The 21,585-nt window shown below is 41.0% G+C and overlaps 1 protein-coding gene across 2 annotated transcripts in view; it reads left to right on the top strand.

Annotated features, from left to right (window-relative positions):
• dlc1 (DLC1 Rho GTPase activating protein) overlaps positions 1–21,585 on the top strand; it is a 338,881-nt gene that overhangs the window by 306,171 nt on the left and 11,125 nt on the right. For both annotated transcript variants that reach the window (XM_034187341.1, XM_034187342.1), the window contains 4 exons: positions 5,398–5,605; positions 6,007–6,223; positions 6,724–6,838; positions 8,486–8,701. In XM_034187341.1, the coding sequence (XP_034043232.1) occupies positions 5,398–5,605; positions 6,007–6,223; positions 6,724–6,838; positions 8,486–8,701 (756 nt within the window). The remainder of the gene's footprint in view (positions 1–5,397; positions 5,606–6,006; positions 6,224–6,723; positions 6,839–8,485; positions 8,702–21,585) is intronic.

Raw genomic sequence — 21,585 nt, forward strand, 5'->3', positions numbered from 1 at the left:
CTTAAAAGCCTGTGGTACATAGCCAACTAATAAAGATAGATTGATCATATTAGGGTTAGGGTTAAGCACTCTGGTTTCCTCCCACAATCAGCAACATGCTTATTTACGGTCTGCCCCTGATGAAGGCAGTGTCTCTACATCTGGAGTTGGTCCCTGTGTGCCGGAATGTGGCTGCCCACTGCTGCTCGTGGTTGAATTGAGTCTAACTGTAATTAGGATGGGCTAAATGCAGTGGACAAATTTCATTGTATATATGTACAATGGCAATAAAGGCTCTTCTTCTTTTATATTTTTAATTAATTTATATCAAGTTGTAAAGATTTGCTTTGAGGTTGAGTTTAAGGTCATTTTAGAAATTTTTACATTGAGAAGCCAGCAAATTAAAATGTGTGAAATATCAAGCGGCCCAGGGCACTGTATTTGGCATAAGAGTGTACTTGGGTGATCCCCTGACACCAGTCAATTATGGTGACCTTGGAGCCAATTTCAAGGTCACAGCGAGATATTCAAGATATTGTCATTACCACCCTTGCGCAATATCTCAAGAATAAAATTATGTAAGGTATTTCCACCCAAGTAAAATGCGTTAACTTCGGCAGAAACAGTTGGGCCAACATGATGAATTTGTGTTACTGTTATTCAGTTACCATAGTTCAGACCAACTAGATTTGTAAGTGTAAATGTAAAAAAAAAAAAAAGGTCCCTTGTTTGTGCTCGAGGTCACCACAGCAAATCTGAGGTGGATCTGCACGTTGAAGTGGCACAGGTTTTATTCCAGATTCCCCTCCTGACACAACTCCACATTACATGGAGAAATGTGGCAAGGGCTGGGGTTTGAACGGGGAACCTTATATACTGAAACCAAGTGCACTAACCACTTGGCCACCACCCCTGCCCTGTAAGTGTAAATGTACCACTGATGCAATGTTCTTGGGCCATTCAAACTTGTTTGATATGATTGAGTTACACTCAACAAAAATATAAACGCAACACTTTTGGTTTTGCTCCCATTTTGTATGAGATGAACTCAAAGATCTAAAACTTTTTCCACATACACAATATCACCATTTCCCTCAAATATTGTTCACAAACCAGTCTAAATCTGTGATAGTGAGCACTTCTCCTTTGCTGAGATAATCCATCCCACCTCACAGGTGTGCCATATCAAGATGCTGATTAGACACCATGATTAGTGCACAGGTGTGCCTTAGACTGCCCACAATAAAAGGCCACTCTGAAAGGTGCAGTTTTGTTTTGTTGGGGGGGATACCAGTCAGTATCTGGTGTGACCACCATTTGACTCATGCAGTGCAACACATCTCCTTCGCATAGAGTTGATCAGGTTGTCAATTGTGGCCTGTGGAATGTTGGTCCACTCCTCTTCAATGGCTGTGCAAAGTTGCTGGATATTGGCAGGAACTGGTACACGTGGTTGTATACGCCGGTCCAGAGCATCCCAAACATGCTCAATGGGTGACATGTCCGGTGAGTATGCCGGCCATGCAAGAACTGGGACATTTTCAGCTTCCAAGAATTGTGTACAGATCCTTGTAACATGGGGCCGTGCATTATCCTGCTGCAACATGAGGTGATGTTCTTGGATGTGTATGGCACAACAATGGGCCTCAGGATCTCGTCACGGTATCTCTGTGCATTCAAATTGCCATCAATAAAATGCACCTGTGTTCTTCGTCCATAACAGACGCCTGCCCATACCATAACCCCACCGCCACCATGGGCCACTCGATCCACAACATTAACATCAGAAAACCTCTCACCCACACACGCTGTCTGCCATCTGCCCTGAACAGTGTGAACCGGGATTCATCCGTGAAGAGAACACCTCTCCAACGTGCCAAACGCCAGAGAATGTGAGCATTTGCCCACTCAAGTCGGTTACGACGACGAACTGGAGTCAGGTCAATACCCCGATGAGGACGACGAGCATGCAGATGAGCTTCCCTGAGACGGTTTCTGACAGTTTGTGCAGAAATTCTTTGGTTATGCAAACTGATTGTTTCAGCAGCTGTCCGAGTGGCTGGTCTCAGACGATCTTGGAGGTGAACATGCTGGATGTGGAGGTCCTGGGCTGGTGTGGTTACACGTGGTCTGCGGTTGTGAGGCTGGTTGGATGTACTGCCAAATTCTCTGAAACGCCTTTGGAGGCGGCTTATGGTAGAGAAATGAACATTCAATACACGAGCAACAGCTCTGGTTGACATTCCTACTGTCAGCATGCCAACTGCACGCTCCTTCAAATCTTGCGACATCTGTGGCATTGTGCTGTGTGATAAAACTGCACCTTTCAGAGTGGCCTTTTATTGTGGACAGTCTAAGGCACACGTGCACTAATCATGGTGTCTAATCAGCATCTTGATATGGCACACCTGTGAGGTGGGATGGATTATCTCAGCAAAGGAGAAGTGCTCACTATCACAGATTTAGACTGGTTTGTGAACAATATTTGAGGGAAATGGTGATATTGTGTATGTGGAAAAAGTTTTAGATCTTTGAGTTCATCTCATACAAAATGGGAGCAAAACCAAAAGTGTTGTGTTTATATTTTTGTTGAGTGTACTTAATTTATTTGGGCAGTTTCACCCACTTTTAAAATAATTACATGTCACCTTAACTTTATTGTGTTGGATCCACACAACTTATGCATATCCACCTTGGATTTGCAAACAAGAGAGCAGCCAAAATGACTTACTGTTTTTATTGTTTATTACCTCTGTCAAGGAGGTTATGTTTTCGGTTGCATTTGTTTGTTTGTCTGTTTGTCAGCAGGATAACTCAAAACGTTTTGAACGGATTTTGATGAAATTTTGTGGAGTGGTTGGAAATGACAAGAGGAACAAGTGATTAAATTTTAGTGGTGATCCGCCCGATGCTAACGCGTTAGCATGTCTATGGCATTTTCAATGTTAAAAGTTAGCATTAAGCAGTTGCAGCTGTCATCACGTTCGGGTGTATTTGTTTTCAAATTGTAATATTTCTTACATGTATTTTTGTTTATATATTAATAATCTAATGATTATATTTTATACAATTTTAGAGAAAGAGACAAAAAGAAATAGATCACTGTGCCAAGGAGGGAATCTCTTTAGGGTCAGTGACCCTATGACCTTGTTTAGAGAAGTGTTTCATAAATGTTAAAAAATTCATATATTTGCAGTTTAGTTGAATAATAAATTGAATTTAGTCTCTTATTTGTTTTTGTCTATAAGCACATGCAATATCAATATCAGTGCTCAGATGACAGTAGCTTCTGGGAAAGGTGCAAGTTTCTGTGATGCCAAGCCCTAATCGTACAAATATCTTGGTGTCTGTATAGACAGTTCCCTTACATGGAACACTCATGTTGACTGGTTATGTTCCCGCTTGAATCAACGACTCTATTTTCTACGGCGTCAACCAAAAAATTATGTTACTGTTTTATCAGGCAGTTCTTGAAAGCATTCTAAGATATGGCATAACCACTTGGTTTGGGAACCTTCCTGTGTCCCTAAGATTAAAATTAAACTACCTTGTTCTCACAGCAATGAAAATCATTGGTTTGAAACAGTATAACAATCCTCAGTCAATTTTTGATCAGTGCGTGATGAAGCAAGCGGACAGAATTCTTTCTGACTCCTCCCATGTTCTGCACACGCAATACGAGTTGCAACCATCGGGCCGGCGTTTCAGAGTCCCCCATTGCAGACTGAATAGATATAGGAACTCTTTTGTTCCTATATCAATCATAGCCCTTAACAAATATCATAATAAACACCGCTAACAATCAGGAACATTAGGAGGGTTTTAGTACTTCTATGTTTTTTATTTATTTTTATTCTCTATTTATGTATTTATTTATTTATTGTTATGAACTGTTTATGTCTTGTTCTGTATCTTTGTATGGGTCATGATTTTTGAGAAGTCCAAGACAAATTTCCCCATGGGGACATTAAAAGTGTCTGTCTGTCTGTCTGTCTGTCTGTCTGTCTGTCTGTCTGTCTGTCTGTCTGTCTGTCTGTCTATCTATCTCTCTATCTCTCTCTCTCTCTCTCTCTCTTTCTCCATGGCGGAGGTTTGCACTCTCTGAGTGCTTCTAGTTGTTGTTGTTTTTTGTTTTTTTGTTGTTTTTTTTACATTTACCCTTACAAATCTAGTTGGCCTGAACCAAGGCAATTACGTAACAATAATGCAAATTCATCATTTTGACCAACAAATTTACATTTAGGTCATTCCGCAAAATTGTTTCTGGCTAAGTTAACTCATTTTACTTGGGTGGAAATACTTATTTTAAGTTTTATCATGTTATGTTAAAAATACATGGTTTGAATACGTTCACCCATAAAATGTGATTTAGAAGCTACACTAAAAAAATGACTGACCGGATGAACTCACTGAATATATGTGCAGGATTTCCATCTAATAAATATATAGCCCTAACTCAAATAAAGCATATCCATGCAAGATAATTGAATCTAATTTAGTTAGGACTAAATATATGTATTAGATGGAAATCCAATCCAGTGAGTCAGTTTTTTGAGTGTACATGTTTGACTTACATTCATGTAACATAAAAACCAACAACACCCATGTCAGTTTTTTTTGTTGTTTTTTTGTTTGTTTGTTTGTTTTTTTAGTGCAATTTCATTCAGATTTCACATAAGCGTGTACTTGGGTGATCCCCAACACTTTGGATTACTGATTTGTGGGGGCCCGCGGCATATGTCCTTACCTGATGACTCTTATTTGTATTTGTCTGCATTTATGTGGAAACCCAATTGACCTTTAAGAAGGGTAGATCACATGCAGAAATAAACTTGGTGCATATATGAAGTGAAGGAGAGTGAAGTATATTTTTAGAGCTTGCACTGTGGCAACATTGACTGAGCAATAACAGAGGCTGGGTTTTATCACCCCATCTGCACCAAACTGGATCCACAATGTTTATGATCTGAAGCAAGAGGGAATGTGCACTGATTTAATAAGAATAATAAGAAGAAGAACTTTATTAATCCCAAATTTATCCACTACCAATCACTCCATATATTCCAGTGATTGGGCCTGATTCTGAATTGCTGGGGAAATCACTAATGAAAGGATCAGCCCTATTGTGAATTTGACTTATGCTGAAACACTGATTCATGCTTTGTGTCCTGTAGAATTGAGGACACAAAATAACAATTATAACATGTTGTTAGAAAATGCAGCTTTGAAAGATACTTTTTTGGGCTTTGATACAAATTATCCTGATATTTTTTTATATACACCTTGTACTTGTTGATATACCACAGAAAAACCATCAAATATTGTCTTCGTGATACATAAGACATCACACTTCAGTGCTGACTTGAAGCTCTTTCGCACACCATATCAGTCTGTGTGTGTCCTTACCTTTCACTGCAGGTGGGCCTTTTCAGGAAATCAGGAGTTAAATCTCGTATTCAAGCTCTGCGCCAGATGAATGAGACATGTGGTCCAGAAGGGGGTGGAGTCAGCTATGATGGCCAGTCAGCTTATGATGTCGCTGACATGCTTAAGCAGTACTTCAGAGATTTGCCAGAGCCGCTGCTTACTAACAAATTGTCTGAGACTTTTCTCCAGATCTATCAGTGTAAGAGAAGACACACACATGCTCTACACGTATACATATATTCAGCCACATGCACGCATACATGGTTTTAGACACATCTCCACAAAGATTTTAGTCATGCATCTTTGCGTCTTTTTTTTTTTTTTTGTATTTACTTGGAGGAATAAAGTTTAATATCACAGAATGTAACCAACTAAAATGACTGGAAGAAACACCTGAGGAATTAAGTTGTACTGTACAAATATGTACCATAAATCTCCAAGGCCATAATGTAGGAGTCAGGAGCTACCCAAGTTTTGTGAAATAACAGAAAACAGCAAAACTCAAATTGCCCTGAGAATCACACATAATTAATCTTTCTATAAAATACCATTTTGATGTAAACTGTGAAGGACTATTCCATTATCCCGTTTCCTCTCCAGACATCCCCAAAGATGTTCGTCTGCAGGCAGCTCGCGCAGCTGTGTTGCTGCTGCCTGATGAGAACAGAGAGGCGCTGCACACGCTCCTCTGTCTGCTGAGTGATGTGACGGTCAGCGTGGGAGAGAACCAGATGACCCCAACTAACCTGGCAGTGTGTCTGGCCCCATCCCTGTTTCACTTAAACACCCTGCACCGCAAGGAGAGTTCCTCACCACGGTATGTATGTGTGTGTGCAGCTTGATTCATTTTGCTGCCATCAGCGGTGCAGTCGTTATAACAGCTTACATGTCTTAATGTGCTGTACATTCTCAAACAGGAAATGCTTATTTTAAAAAAAAACCAGACAAAACATTACTGCATGAGTACGTGTAATACACATCATTTAAGTTTACGTTACTCAATATCAATTTTGATGCTTGAATCGGTTAACTTGACTAAGTTTGACTGTGGCTGAGGACAGACATTAAAATGGAATCGAGAAAAGCTTGAGACAGTAAAGTGAAACGGCTCAAAACGAGGTCACATAAAGGACACAAACTTTTCTACAGGATAAAGAAACATGAAATGTTGGCACAAGTACACATCGCATGTATCATGTTTTTTTGTTTGTTTGTTTTTGGCACATTCTACTTGCTGCTGTTCTAAGTGGAATACATTTTGGAACTAACTATTCTATGTGTGCTTGTCTTCTTGTGTTTTTCATCTGGTTTTCAAAGGGTGATGAACAGAAAACAAACACTGGGAAAACCGGATCAGAGAGACCTGAATGAGAACCTGGCTGCCACTCATTGCCTGGCACACATGATTCAGGAGTGCAGGAAACTTTTCCAGGTTAGTAATTAACAAGACTACAACTCGGCCTACTGAACTATTTTAGAGCTGACGTTTGCTGGACAGAATGTACAATAAATAATACATTTAGTCTACTTCACCCTTTGGTATCTATTCAACAAACTAATTTCTTTTGGCTTCTCCTGTTTTGCTCAAGTTGCAGCAGTGGATCCTGTTGATTTGGCACATGTTTTATGCCAGATTCTGTTTTTGACATCGCTCCAGGTGTGCAACAGTGGGGCGAAAGTTGCCTTGAACCAAAAGCCTTCTTCTTGGGAGCCGAGCATGCTACCACGTCAGAATCAGAATCTATGAATGTACTATGTACAGTTGTACTCAAAAGTTTACATACCCTGGCAGAATGTTTGCTTTTTTGGCCATTTTTAAGAGAATATGAATGACAACACAAAAACTTTTTTTTTCACTCATGGTTAGTGGTTGGGTGAAGCCATTTATTGTCAAACAACTGTGTTTCCTCTTTTTAAATCAAAATGATGAGAGAACTACCCAAATGACCCTGATCCAAAGTTCTTAATACCCTTAATACCTTAGTATCCCTGTTCTTAATACTGTGTATTGCCCCCTTTAACATCGACAGCTTGGAGTGTTAGTAGTAGTTTTGGACGAGGCTCTCTGATGGTAAAGCTGCCACTGAATATGTTTTAGACTTTATTTACATTCATTACAAAGAAATACAAACAGTATGGCACTTTATGGTAAATCTGCATGGAGTATTCAGTTCTCAAAAACTGAGTGACTGTGCAAGAAGGAGAAGAGTGAGGCAAGCCACCAAGACACCCAGACAACCCAGGAGAAGTTATGGGCTTATGTGGCTGTGATTGGACACATACATAAAAAGTTGGCTCACTTTAACTTTTGTCGTGTCGGCTGGTACCGCTGGTCTCCAAATTTGCCAGGGCATCCTCATCAAGCTGGCTGCTTTGCCTGCTGTTCATTGTCGGACTGTCTATGAGAAAATCATCTGTAATATCCATATTGGGACCACCACACACTTCTCGCCTTTTCATGTTCGTCTGCGGACAGTTCTTGGGCTGCACATGCTATGATGTCATCAGTTTATGCACAGTGGGTGGGTATTGGGATACCCACCCATTAGTGCGGGCAGATATAGACAGGTAGTGTAAATGTAAATCTATGCTACCAGCCCAGCAACACCTCAGTAAGTGATAATAATGTCCGGCGCCACCCACTGTAGCTAGAACCCTGGTTACATACCAAACTGAATTTCATCATTATAGTTCCACAAAACCTACAAACTGAATTGATCTTTGTCAGTGTGCATTGATGTGTCCATAAGCAGAGCACTGAGTTGGATAAATGACATAGTAAGTAAGTCCCTTTGGCTGCTCCCTTGTTTTCTCTCAGGGTCGCCACAGCAAATCCAAAGTAGATCTGCATGTTGAATTGGCACAGATTTTACACCGGATCCCCTTCGTGATGCAACTCCACATTACTTGGAGAAATGTGGCAGGTGTGGGGTTTGAACCTGGAACCTTCTGCACTGAAACCAAGTGCACTAACCACTTGGCCATCATGTAACTTCAGTGCATAATACTATGTGTTGTTATTGTTCAAGGCCTTATTAGGTTAAATGAGCGCTTGCTAAACTTTAGTTCTTCTCTCCAGATTCCTGAGGAAATGAGTCATTGCAAAAATTCCTATGCGGAGCAAGCTTTGCTGCCACAAGGGCTGAAGACATTTGTCAGTGAGGAGGCTGGGCAAAGAGGTTACAGGACACATCTACAGGACAGCTTAGAGGCGCTTCTCAAAGACGCCAAAGACAAGTTCAAAGGATATGACAGCTGTTCCACCACTGAGCATGCTGAGCTGGCCAATAGAAAGGTAAGCCCAATTAAGTATACACCATCCTGGGCCATGTACGAGGTCTGTTAGAAAAGTATCGGACCTTTTTTTTTTTTTTTGGAAAAACCTGATGGATTTGAATCACGTGTGCTTGCATGAGCAAACCTTGAACCTTCTTGCGCATGCGTGAACTTTTTCACGCTAGTCAATGGCATCATTTTCTGGTAAGCAGCATTTGTGTGGGATGTGTGCAGCGCACTCGGCAGATTTTCATTTCAAGGAAAAAGACTGAACGAGTGGAGCAGCGCCGCATCAAATTTTGCCAGAAACTGGGCGACAGCCAGGTGGAAACCATTCGGATGATTCAGACGGCTTTCGGTGACTTTTCAGTCGTGTGACTATCCGAGAAATTGTGGAAGAGGTGGGCATGTCACAGCATGTCCTGTGAGACTTCAACACGGAGGCGCTTTTGCTGCGCCGTCAGCAGCAGCATGAATTTCACAGCCACTCTTTTCATGGCCAAATCTTCTGTCACAGTGGAATGTACCGAAAAAGTGCTGATGTCCACCTCTTCCGCAATTTCTCGGACAGTCACACGATGGTCCCACATCACCACAGCGTTGACTTTCGAAATGATCTGGTCATTTCAGCATGTTGATGGCCAACCGGAGCGTGGCTCGCTCTCCACCGTTGTGCGGACGTCTTTAAACCGGTTGTACCGCTCCTTAATCTGTGTGATGCCCATAGCATCGTCACCGAAAGCTATCTGAATCATCCGAATGGTTTCCACCTGGCTGTCGCCCAGTTTCTGGCAAAATTTGATGCAGCGCTGCTCCAGTCGTTCCATCTTTTTCCTTGAAATGAAAATCCGCAGAGAGCACAGCACACGTCCCACACAAAGGCTGCTTACCAGGAAATGACGCAATCGACCGGCGTGAAAAAGTTCACGCATGCGCACAAAGGTTCAAGGTTGGCTCATGCAAGCACACGTGATTCAAATCCATCAGGTTTTTGCAAAAAATAAAAAGGTCCGATACTTTTCTAACAGACCTCGTATTACACCCAGCAGAAAGCAAAAATCCTGCCTTTGCACACATGCCAACCCACATGCATTTTTTCATACTAGGCACACATTTTGACATCAGAGTATGCTTGTACAATTTGTCCCTCAAAAGTACACAAAAAAGGCACAGATAATTTATTGTCCAGTTGTGCTGCACACACATCTGTGCCTGTTGAAGGACAAAAGAAGAAGAGTTTGACCAATCAGTTTGTCAGCTGACTAAAGGACTTAACAAATTTGTGCTCCAGTATTTCCGCTGAGTGAAATTTTCATGTAATTTAATTTGTATGTACACACTGTTAGTAGAATCAGGAGCTTGGTGACATTAGCTTCACTGTTACTCCTGTAGACTGTATGTGTACTGGAGTGACGTCATGCATAGGTTTTCTGTAGAGACCTAGACCAGCTGATATGAAGCCCATATCGGTGCATCGCCATGTTGGTAGGAGTTGGGATGACGAATTCAGTAATGCATAGCATGAAGTTGTGGCATAAAGTTTACTTGCAGTATGGTGTCGTCTAAGGCCGTCGAAGTTTACCACTTGGTTAATCCATGGTTACAGAGGCAAAGCTCCAGTTATAATTTTTAATACCTGCATCCAAGAAAAAAACACCTCTCAGTCCACAAAAGCATGTTAATAAAACACCTGAACAAAGATGAGCCTATTAGGGCACAGCTCCTTACTTTCATTTCCAGGTGGGTTGTCAGATCTGCATAAAGACAAGGGAATAAGACCTGTTAGGAGGCAAGCCAGCTTAAACTGTTCCATCCCGTTTTTGCACTTATTTGGATTGTGGGCGATCATAGTAGAATGGCGCTTTGTGGACTAGGGGTGTTAGCTTCAGCTTGTTTGAGATGGAGGACTTAGAAAATCCAAGTCTACCATTACTGAGGCTAGGGTTAGGGTTAGTGAAATAAGTACTTTCAATACTTTATATCAGTTACAGAACCACAAGTAAAGCTGATGCCCTTTCTTTGTTTTCAATATTTTGGGCATGAAATTTTAAATTTTAATAAAATTTTACTTGCTGTCGTGTCTATCATTTTGGTGATTTTTAAAACTGCTCCAGGAAAAATAAATAACTGGTTTTAATCACAATTCACTCCAAGAAGGAAAAGGGGGTAGGTCTTCAAACCTGAGCTATATTGCCTCCTTCAGGCTGAAAAATTGGGCTGAAAATGTGTCATTTTTCCAAAAATCGCGTAAAAGTTTTTTCATGCTTGTGATGTCATAATGATATCATAAGGAGCTTGGGAACCCAGTGGCCCTGGTAGATGTCCTTCCTGGCCTCTGAGCGCTTCTACTGTCCTTTTTCTCTTTGTTTCTCTTGGGGTCCTGCATCCTGGACCCCTTTCCATCGAGTTGCATGCAGTCGCCCGTGTGACTTTTGGCATGCCGGGGTGGTCCATGTTATATGGTAAGGTTCTGTACTTTTGTCTTGTCCAAACACACCAGCCACAGTAGTGATTGGATATTTAGCTGTGATCTGGGTCTCTGTGTGTGGATGGTTAGGTTTTTGTGACCGTCACCACAATTTGGTTTTGGGTGTTCCCAAAGGGACCGAGACTCTGGTGTCCTAGATTGGGGTATGAATGCTCACTAACTAGACAACATACTATTGCTGCCACTGCTTGTTTATGTGTGGCTGTTTGTCCTGGGATGTTGTATTGTTGGGGTTCTGCCTCTTTGGTGTCTCACATTTTTCATCACTTCACAGTTATTACTGTCACCACTTGTCTTTTGTTCTTGTCTGTCTTCATGCTGTTTTGGTGGTAAGCCCTTCCTTAATTAATATATCTGTTAGCTTTAAATTATATGTTATAGGCTGATCAGGAAGGGCAGGTGAAGGTCACACATGCACACCACGAAGAGAGAGAGAAAAAAGGAGCTTGGGGACCTTTCTCAACCACCCCACTACACACAGTAAATGATTATCTTTCAGATTTGGGGGTACAAAAGGCTGTACAGTAGTGTTCAGAATAATAGTACTGCTGTGTGACTAAAAAGATTAATCCAGGTTTTGAGTATATTTCTTATTGTTACATGGGAAACAAGGTGTCAGTAGAGTCTCACAAATCAAGCATTCATGATATGCCCACTCTTAAGGCTATGAAATTGGGCTATTAGTAAAAAAAAGTAGAAAAGGGGGTGATCACAATAATAGTAGCATCTGCTGTTGACGCTACAAACTCAATACTATTATGTTCAAACTGCTTTTTTAGCAATCCTGTGAATCACTAAACTAGTATTTACAAGTAGTTGTATAACCACAGTTTTTCATGATTTCTTCACATCTGTGAGGTATTAATCTTGTTGGTTTGGAACCAAGATTTTGCTCGTTTACTAGTGTGCTTGGGGTCATTGTCTTGTTGAAACACCCATTTCAAGGGCATGTCCTCTTCAGCATAAGGCAACATGACCTCTTCAAGTATTTTGACATATCCAAACTGATCCATGATACCTGGTATGTGATATATAGGCCCAGCACCATAGTAGGAGAAACATGCCCACATCATGATGCTTGCACCACCATGCTTCACTGTCTTCACTGTGAACTGTGGCTTGAATTCAGAGTTTGGGGGTCGTCTCACAAACTGTCTGCGGCCCTTGGACCCAAAAAGAACAATTTTACTCTCATCAGTCCATAAAATATTCCTCCATTTCTCTTTAGGCCAGTTGATGTGTTCTTTGGCAAATTGTAACCTCTTCTGCACATGTCTTTTATTTAACAGAGGGACTTTGCGGGGGATTCTTGCAAATAAATTAGCTTCACACAGGCGTCTTCTAACTGTCACAGCACTTACAGGTAACTCCAGACTGTCTTTGATCATCCTGGAGCTGATCAGTGGGTGAGCCTTTGCCATTCTGGTTATTCTTCTATCCATTTTGATGGTTGTTATCCATTTTCTTCCACGCGTCTCAGGTTTTTTGGTATATTTTAAAGCACTGGAGATCATTGTAGATGAACAGCCTATAATTTTTTGTACCTGCGTATAAGTATTCCCCTCTCCAATCAACTTTTTAATCAAACTATGCTGTTCTTCTGAACAATGTCTTGAACGTCCCATCTTCCTCAGGCTTTCAAAGAGAAAAGCATGTTCAACAGGTGCTAGCTTCATCCTTAAATAGGGGACACCTGATTCACACCTGTTTGTTCCACAAAATTGACAAACTCATTGACTGGATGCCACACTGCTATTATTGTGAACACCCCCTTTTCTACTTTTTTTTTTTTACTAATAGCCCAATTTCATAGCCTTAAGAGTGTGCATATCATGAATGCTTGGTCTTGTTGGATTTGTGAGAATCTACTGAATCTACTGCTACCTTGTTTCCCATGTAACAATAAGAAATATACTCAAAACCTGAATTAATCTTTTTAGTCACATAGCACTACTATTATTCTGAACACCACTGTATGTATGATGGTTCCTCAGTATTAAGTATTACAGTGTCATCCTCCCCTCTGTTTGTATTAATGTATGTATCTTGCATCTAACATTGATCGTAGTGGCAAAGTTTTTTAACTGATTAGTTGAATTGATTTCTTGTTTGTTTAACTATGCAATTGTAAAAGAAAAAAAAAAGTTCTACTCCAGAAAATATGGTATTTTTTTTGGTAGACAGCTTAGCAACACTAGGGGCTACTACTACTACTGTCCAACATTATCTGTCTCATCACCCTTTCACATCGGTGGCTAAACTTGTAGATTAGTCGTCTGACATGAGCCGGCAGTTTTCACAGGCAAAACAGCCTCGTGCGTGCCATTGCTAAGAGATGGCTCCAATGCGCAACAGTTTTGTTTACTTCCAGGCTGGTCGTTGTCATGAACTATCCAGCCTTTGTTTCGTTAACTGGCTTTATTAATATTTACAGACCCATACAAACTGCTTAGCACTTAGCTTAGCAGTTTGACTCTTCATTTTCTTATTCTACATTTCCGTCAAGCCTTTTTGTGCACACAACGCTGCTTTGCATAACAGTGATGCCTGGTGGCTAATGAGAGAACTGTCACAAAAACATCAAGACAGTCATCATCAGCTGCAACCACAGCCAAAAGCGGGGGAAGCTCTACTTTTGGAGGAATACGAGCAACGAAGGGGTGCTCAAGTGTTCCATCAAGTATTGGTACATGATAGCCGTCATTTTTTGCGGTAAGACACTGAAGTTTTGTCAACTAAAATAAGATTAGCTCCCTTTGTACCAAGCTAAAAACTTTACTCAGGTAATGTGAAACTTTAGCCAAGTTAGTGCTTTGTGCAACGACTAACTTCAGCTAGAGACATTTGTCACAAAATGCCCTGCGTGTAGTACTATTTTCCATGTAAAGTGCAATAATATGTACATGTGTGGGGTAGGTATTTGGTTTAACCCTTATGTGTTTGATGTAAACTGGGATACACAGTGGAAAAATTGGAGATTGATTATATTTACAGTGATAAAAATAAGTATTTGCATGTCCACTGTGAGAGACATAATCTAAAAAAAAAAAAAAAAAAATCCAGAAATCACAATGTATGATTTTATAATAATTTATTTGTATGTTACTGCTGCAAATAAGTATTTGAACCCCTAACAACCAGCAAGAATTCTGGCTCTCACAGACCTGTTAATTTTTCTTTAAGAAGCCCTCTTATTCTGCACTCTTTACCTGTATTAATTGCACCTGTTTGAACTTGTTACCTGTATAAAAGACACCTGTTCACACAATCAATCACACTCCAACCTGTCCACCATAGCCAAGACCAAAGAGCTGTCTAAAGACACCAGGAACAAAACTGTAGACCTGCACAAGACTGGGATGGACTACAGGACAACAGGCAAGCACCTTGGTAGAAGACAACAGCTGTTATGATTATTAATTAGAAAGTGGAAGAAACACAAGATGACTGTCAATCTCCCTCGGTCTGGGCAACTAAGGAGGGGCTCCGTAAGAAGCATTTCAAGGTCCTGGAGTGGCCTGGCCAGTCTCCAGACCTGAACCCAATAGAAAATCTTTGGAGGGAGCTGAAACTCCAAACCTGAAAGATTTGGAGAATATCTGTATGGAGGACTGGACCAAAATCCCTGCTGCAGTGTGTGAAAACCTGGGGAAAACTACAGGAAACGTTTGACCTCTGTAATTGCAAACAAAGGCTACTGTACGAAATATTAACATTGATTTTCACAGGTGTTGAAATACTTATTTGCAGCAGTAACATACAAATAAATTATTTAAAAAATCATACATTGTGATTTCCGGATTTTTTTTTTTTTTAGATTATGTCTCTCACAGTGGACATGCACCTAAGATGAAAATTTCAGACCCCTCTATGATTTCTAAGTGGGAGAACTTGCAAAATCGCAGGGTGTTCAAATACTTATTTTCCTCACTGTATTTAGAGGATGTGGCCAACAGTGACAATAAAAAGTTGGTATCCTTCGAACAAATGCAACTACTGGTAATTTTTTAAAAGTAGGTCAAGGACACAGGCCTTCGAACCCATGCGAAGTACTCCTCCAACTCATGTACCCACTATATATGTAGTTTCTGCGAGCAGTAGGTGCCGGGCTACAATGCGGCGAAGGATTGGACAGTTGTGACCACTGGTGACCAGGTCACTAGGAAATTTCAGGCGAAGGATTTGACAAATGTGACACAAATATGAAGTTTCTGCGAGCAATAGGTGCCGAGGTACATTGCGGCAAACAAATTTCAGGTGAAGGATTTGACAGTTGTGACCACTGGTGACCTTGAAAAGGAGGTCAAGGTCACCACCTTTCAAACCCATGTGAAGTACTCCTCCAAGGCATGTACCCACTATATATGTAGTTTGTGCAAGCAATAGGTGCCGAGGTACATTGCGACAAACAAATTTCATGCAAATAATTTGACAGTTGTGACCACTGGTGACCTTGAAAAGTAGGTCAAGGTCACCACCTTTCAAACCCATGTGAAGTACTCTTCCAAGGCATGTACCCACCAAATATGAAGTTTCTGCAAGTAATATGCACATGGCAGTGAAGAGATTTTAGGCGAAGGATTTGACAGTTGTGACTACTGGTGACCTTGAAAAGTAGGTCAAGGTCACCACCCTTCGAACCCAGGTGAAGTACTCCTCCAAGGCATGTACCCACCAAATATGAAGTTTCTGCGAGTAATAGGCACATGGCAGTGAACAGATTTCAGGCGAAGGATTTGACAGTTGTGACTACTGGTGACCTTGAAAAGTAGGTCAAGGTCACCACCCTTCGAATATGTGAGCAGTAGGTGCCGAGCTACGTTGCGGCGAACGAATTGCGGCCGGGCGGACGGACGGACGGACAGACAGATGAACAGACGGACAGACAGATGAACAGACGGACAGACAGATGGACGGACAACCCGGATGCAATATGCCCCACCTCGTGGCGCAAGCGGGTCATAAAAAATTAGTCAACTAACTATTAGTGAACTAACAAGATTTGACTGCTTTATGAAACCGGGCCCAGGTCTCTGTCCCACAGCATCTTATTAGAGACACACATGTTGTATACAAGTCCACTTTTATCCTGTGTTGACATGTCCTGTCTTGTGAGCAGAGGTCCTGTATAAACGTATTGTTTCTGAAATATGCGTGTCAACAGGCATTGAGTTTTGTGTTCCTTATCAGTACAAACATACATCTGATTTGTGTAACAGGTATAGCTTATGCACAAACTCCAGTTCATCACATTTTCTGTACGATGCACCCAGAAAGTATTCACAGCGCTTCACTTTTTCCACATTTTATGTTACAGCCTTATTCCAAAATAGAGTAACTTATTTTTTCCCTCAAAATTCTACTCACAACACCCCATAATGACAACATGAAATAAGTTTTGTGATTTTTTTTTTTTTTTTACATATTTATTAAGGAAAAAAGATACTAATCATACTAATCATCATCTCAAAGATGATCAGTGGAAACAGGATGCACCAGTGCTCAGTTTTGAGCTTCACGGCAAAGGCTATGAATACTTATGTACATGTAATTTCTTTATATATATATATATATATATATATATATATATATATAAATTTGCAACAATCTGAAAAAAAATAAACATTTATTTCACAGTCATTATGGGGTATTTTCTGTAGAATTTTGAGGGAAAAATTAATTTAATCTATTTTGGAATAAGGCTGTAACAATATGTGGAAAAAGTGAGGTGCAGTGAATACTTTCCGGATGCACTGTACGGTGGTGTTCACCAGCTATATCTACAACCCCAATTCCAATGAAGTTGGGACTTTGTGTGAAATGTAAATAAAAACAGAATGCAATGATTTGCAAATCCTCTTCAGCCTATATTCAATTGAATACACCACAAAGACAAGATATTTAATTTTCAAACTGATAAACTTTGTTTTTGTTCAAATATTTGCTCATTTTGAAATGGATGCCTGCAACATGTTTCAAAAAAGCTGGGGCAGTGGTATGTTTACCAATGTGTTACATCACCTTTCCTTCTAACAACACTTAATAAGTGTTTGGGAACTGAGGACACTAATTGTGAGTGTCATGATTGGTTATAAAGGTTCAAGTAATGTTCAAACCGATAAACTTTATTGTTTTTGTTCAAATATTGGTGTGGATGGAGTTTCATCAGTTGACTTCCTGTTCCGGAGCACAGCGGTGTTCTGCTGTATCTGTTAGCTGTTTGAACTGAGCTGTTTGAGTTCTTTGAATTAACAGTCTTTTTCAAGACTTTTTTACTTTTTTACTTTTTTTTTACTTTTTCACCGTGCTCCAACGCCTAAGGAAGACCTCTAACGGTCGAAGCATCGCGACGGAGCTCTTTTATCAGCTGGCCTTCATCAGCGTTGGCAGGCTAACTAGCTTGCTAATGCTTTCGTTTTTATTTTTGTTTTATTTTTTAGCACTGTTGTCGTGCTGCTCCACAGCTTGCCTAGTGGATTTTTATTTTATTTTAGCACTGTTGTCGTGTGTTACCTGTGCTGCTCCACAGCCTGTTCAGTGGATTTTTATTTTATTTTTTAGCACTGTTGTCGTGTGTTACCTGTGCTGCTCCACAGCCTGTTCAGTGGATTTTTATTTTATTTTTTAGCACTGTTGTCGTGTGTTACCTGTGCTGCTCCACAGCCTGTTCAGTGGATTTTTATTTTATTTTTTAGCACTGTTGTCATGTGTTACCTGTGCTGCTCCACAGCCTGTTCAGTGGATTTTTATTTTATTTTTTAGCACTGTTGTCGTGTGTTACCTGTGCTGCTCCACAGCCTGTTCAGTGGATTTTTATTTTATTTTTTAGCACTGTTGTCGTGTGTTACCTGTGCTGCTCCACAGCCTGTTCAGTGGATTTTTATTTTATTTTAGCGCTGTTGTCGTGCGTTGCCTGTGCTGCTCCACAGCCTGTCCAGTGGATTTTTATTTTATTTTTAGCACTGTTGTCGTGCGTTACCTGTGCTGCTCCACAGCCTGTTCAGTGGATTTTTATTTTATTTTTTACCACTGTTGTCGTGTGTTACCTGTGCTGCTCCACAGCCTGTTCAGTGGATTTTTATTTTATTTTTTACCACTGTTGTCGTGCGTTACCTGTGCTGCTCCACAGCCTGTCCAGTGGATTTTTATTTTATTTTTTGGCACTGTTGTCGTGTGTTACCTGCGCTGCTCCACAGCCTGTTCAGTGGATTTTTGTTTTGTTTTTTGGCGCTGTTGTCGTGCGTTACCTGTGCTGCTCCACAGCCTGTCTAGTGGATTTTTATTTTGTTTTAGCACTGTTGTCGTGCGTTGCCTGTGCTGCTTCACAGCCTGTCCAGTGGATTTTTATTTTTATTTTATTTTATTTTTTAGCACTGTTGTTGTGCGTTACCTGTGCTGCTCCACAGCCTGTCTAGTGGATTTTTATTTTGTTTTAGCATTGTTGTCGTGCGTTACCTGTGCTGCTCCACAGCCTGTCCAGTGGATTTTGATTTAGCACTGTTGTCGTGCGTTACCTGTGCTGCTCCACAGCCTGTCCAGTGGATTTTTATTTTGTTTTAGCACTGTTGTCGTGCGTTGCCTGTGCTGCTCTACAGCCTGTCCAGTGGATTTTTATTTTTATTTTATTTTTTAGCACTGTTGTCGTGCGTTACCTGTGCTGCTCCACAGCCTGTCTAGTGGATTTTTATTTTGTTTTAGCACTGTTGTCGTGCGTTGCCTGTGCTGCTCCACAGCCTGTCCTGTGGATTTTTATTTTTATTTTATTTTATTTTTTAGCACTGTTGTTGTGCATTACCTGTGCTGCTCCACAGCCTGTCTAGTGTCGGATTCCCTGTTTGGGAATCCGCTAGCTTAGCGTAGCTACTAGCTCTTAGCCGTTTTAGCATGGCGGCTTCTCCTGTCTCTCCCGTACTTTTCTGCTCTGGGTGTGAAATGTTTAGTTATTCCTCGGCCTCTTTTAGCAGTAACGGTACTTGTAATAAGTGCAGCTTATTCGTAGCTTTGGAGGCCAGGCTGGGCGAATTGGAGGCTCGGCTCCGCACCGTGGAAAATTCTACAGCTAGCCAGGCCCCTGTAGTCGGTGCGGACCAAGGTAGCTTAGCCGCCGTTAGTTCCCCCCTGGCAGACCCCGTGCAGTCGGGAAGGCAGGCTGACTGGGTGACTGTGAGGAGGAAGCGTAGCCCTAAACAGAAGCCCCGTGTACACCGTCAACCCGTTCACATCTCTAACCGTTTTTCCCCACTCGACGATACACTCGCCGAGGATCCAACTCTGGTTATTGGCGACTCTGTTTTGAGAAATGTGAAGTTAGCGACACCAGCAACCATTGTCAATTGTCTTCCGGGGGCCAGAGCAGGCGACATCGAAGGACATTTGAAATTGCTGGCTAAGGCTAAGCGTAAATTTGGTAAGATTGTAATTCACGTCGGCAGTAATGACACTCGGTTACGCCAATCGGAGGTCACTAAAATTAACATTGAATCGGTGTGTAACTTTGCAAAAACAATGTCGGACTCTGTTGTTTTCTCTGGGCCCCTCCCCAATCAGACCGGGAGTGACATGTTTAGCCGCATGTTCTCCTTGAATTGCTGGCTGTCTGAGTGGTGTCCAAAAAATGAGGTGGGCTTCATTGATAATTGGCAAAGCTTCTGGGGAAAACCTCGTCTTGTTAGGAGAGACGGCATCCATCCCACTTTAGAGGGAGCAGCTCTCATTTCTAGAAATCTGGCCAATTTTTTGGGATCCTCCAAACTGTGACTGTCTAGCGTTGGGACCAGGAGGCAGAGCTGTGGTCTTATACACCTCTCTGCAGCTTCTCTCCCCCTGCCATCCCCCTATTACCCCATCCCCGTAGAGATGGTGCCTGCTCCCAGACCACCAATAACTAGCAAAAATCTATTTAAGCATAAAAATTCAAAAAGAAAAAATAATATAGCACCTTCAATTGCACCACAGACTAAAACAGTTAAATGTGGTCTATTAAACATTAGGTCTCTTTCTTCTAAGTCCCTGTTGGTAAATGATATAATAATTGATCAACGTATTGATTTATTCTGCCTAACAGAAACTTGGTTACAGCAGGATGAATATGTTAGTTTAAATGAGTCAACACCCCCGAGTCACACTAACTGTCAGAATGCTCGTAGCACGGGCCGGGGCGGAGGATTAGCAGCAATCTTCCATTCCAGCTTATTAATTAATCAAAAACCTAGACAGAGCTTTAATTCATTTGAAAGCTTGTCTCTTAGTCTTGTCCATCCAAATTGGAAGTCCCAAAAACCAGTTTTATTTGTTATTATCTATCGTCCACCTGGTCGTTACTGTGAGTTTCTCTGTGAATTTTCAGACCTTTTGTCTGACTTAGTGCTTAGCTCAGATAAGATAATTATAGTGGGCGATTTTAACATCCACACAGATGCTGAGAATGACAGCCTCAACACTGCATTTAATCTATTATTAGACTCTATCGGCTTTGCTCAAAAAGTAAATGAGTCCACCCACCACTTTAATCATATTTTAGATCTTGTTCTGACTTATGGTATGGAAATAGAAGACTTAACAGTATTCCCTGAAAACTCCCTTTTGTCTGATCATTTTTTAATAACATTTACATTTACCCTGATGGACTACCCTGCAGTGGGGAATAAGTTTCATTACACTAGAAGTCTTTCAGAAAGCGCTGTAACTAGGTTTAAGGATATGATTCCTTCTTTATGTTCTCTAATGTCATATACCAACACAGAGCAGAGTAGCTACCTAAACTCTGTAAGGGAGTTAGAGTATCTTGTCAATAGTTTTACATCCTCATTGAAGACAACTTTGGATGCTGTAGCTCCTCTGAAAAAGAGAGCTTTAAATCAGAAGTGTCTGACTCCGTGGTATAACTCACAAACTCGTAGCTTAAAGCTGATAACCCGTAAGTTGGAGAGGAAATGGCGTCTCACTAATTTAGAAGATCTTCACTTAGCCTGGAAAAAGAGTTTGTTGCTCTATAAGAAAGCCCTTCGTGAAGCTAGGACATCTTTCTACTCATCACTAATTGAAGAAAATAAGAACAACCCCAGGTTTCTTTTCAGCACTGTAGCCAGGCTGACAAAGAGTCAGAGCTCTATTGAGCTGAGTATTCCATTAACTTTAACTAGTAATGACTTCATGACTTTCTTTGCTAACAAAATTTTGACTATTAGAGAAAAAATTACTCATAACCATCCCAAAGATGTATCGTTATCTTTGGCTGCTTTCAGTGATGCCGGTATTTGGTTAGACTCTTTCTCTCCGATTGTTCTGTCTGAGTTATTTTCATTAGTTACTTCATCCAAACCATCAACATGCTTATTAGGCCCCATTCCTGCCAGGCTGCTCAAGGAAGTCCTACCATTATTTAATGCTTCAATCTTAAATATGATCAATCTATC

This window comes from Thalassophryne amazonica, chromosome 15, assembly GCF_902500255.1.
Source record: "Thalassophryne amazonica chromosome 15, fThaAma1.1, whole genome shotgun sequence".
Taxonomy (NCBI): domain Eukaryota; kingdom Metazoa; phylum Chordata; class Actinopteri; order Batrachoidiformes; family Batrachoididae; genus Thalassophryne; species Thalassophryne amazonica.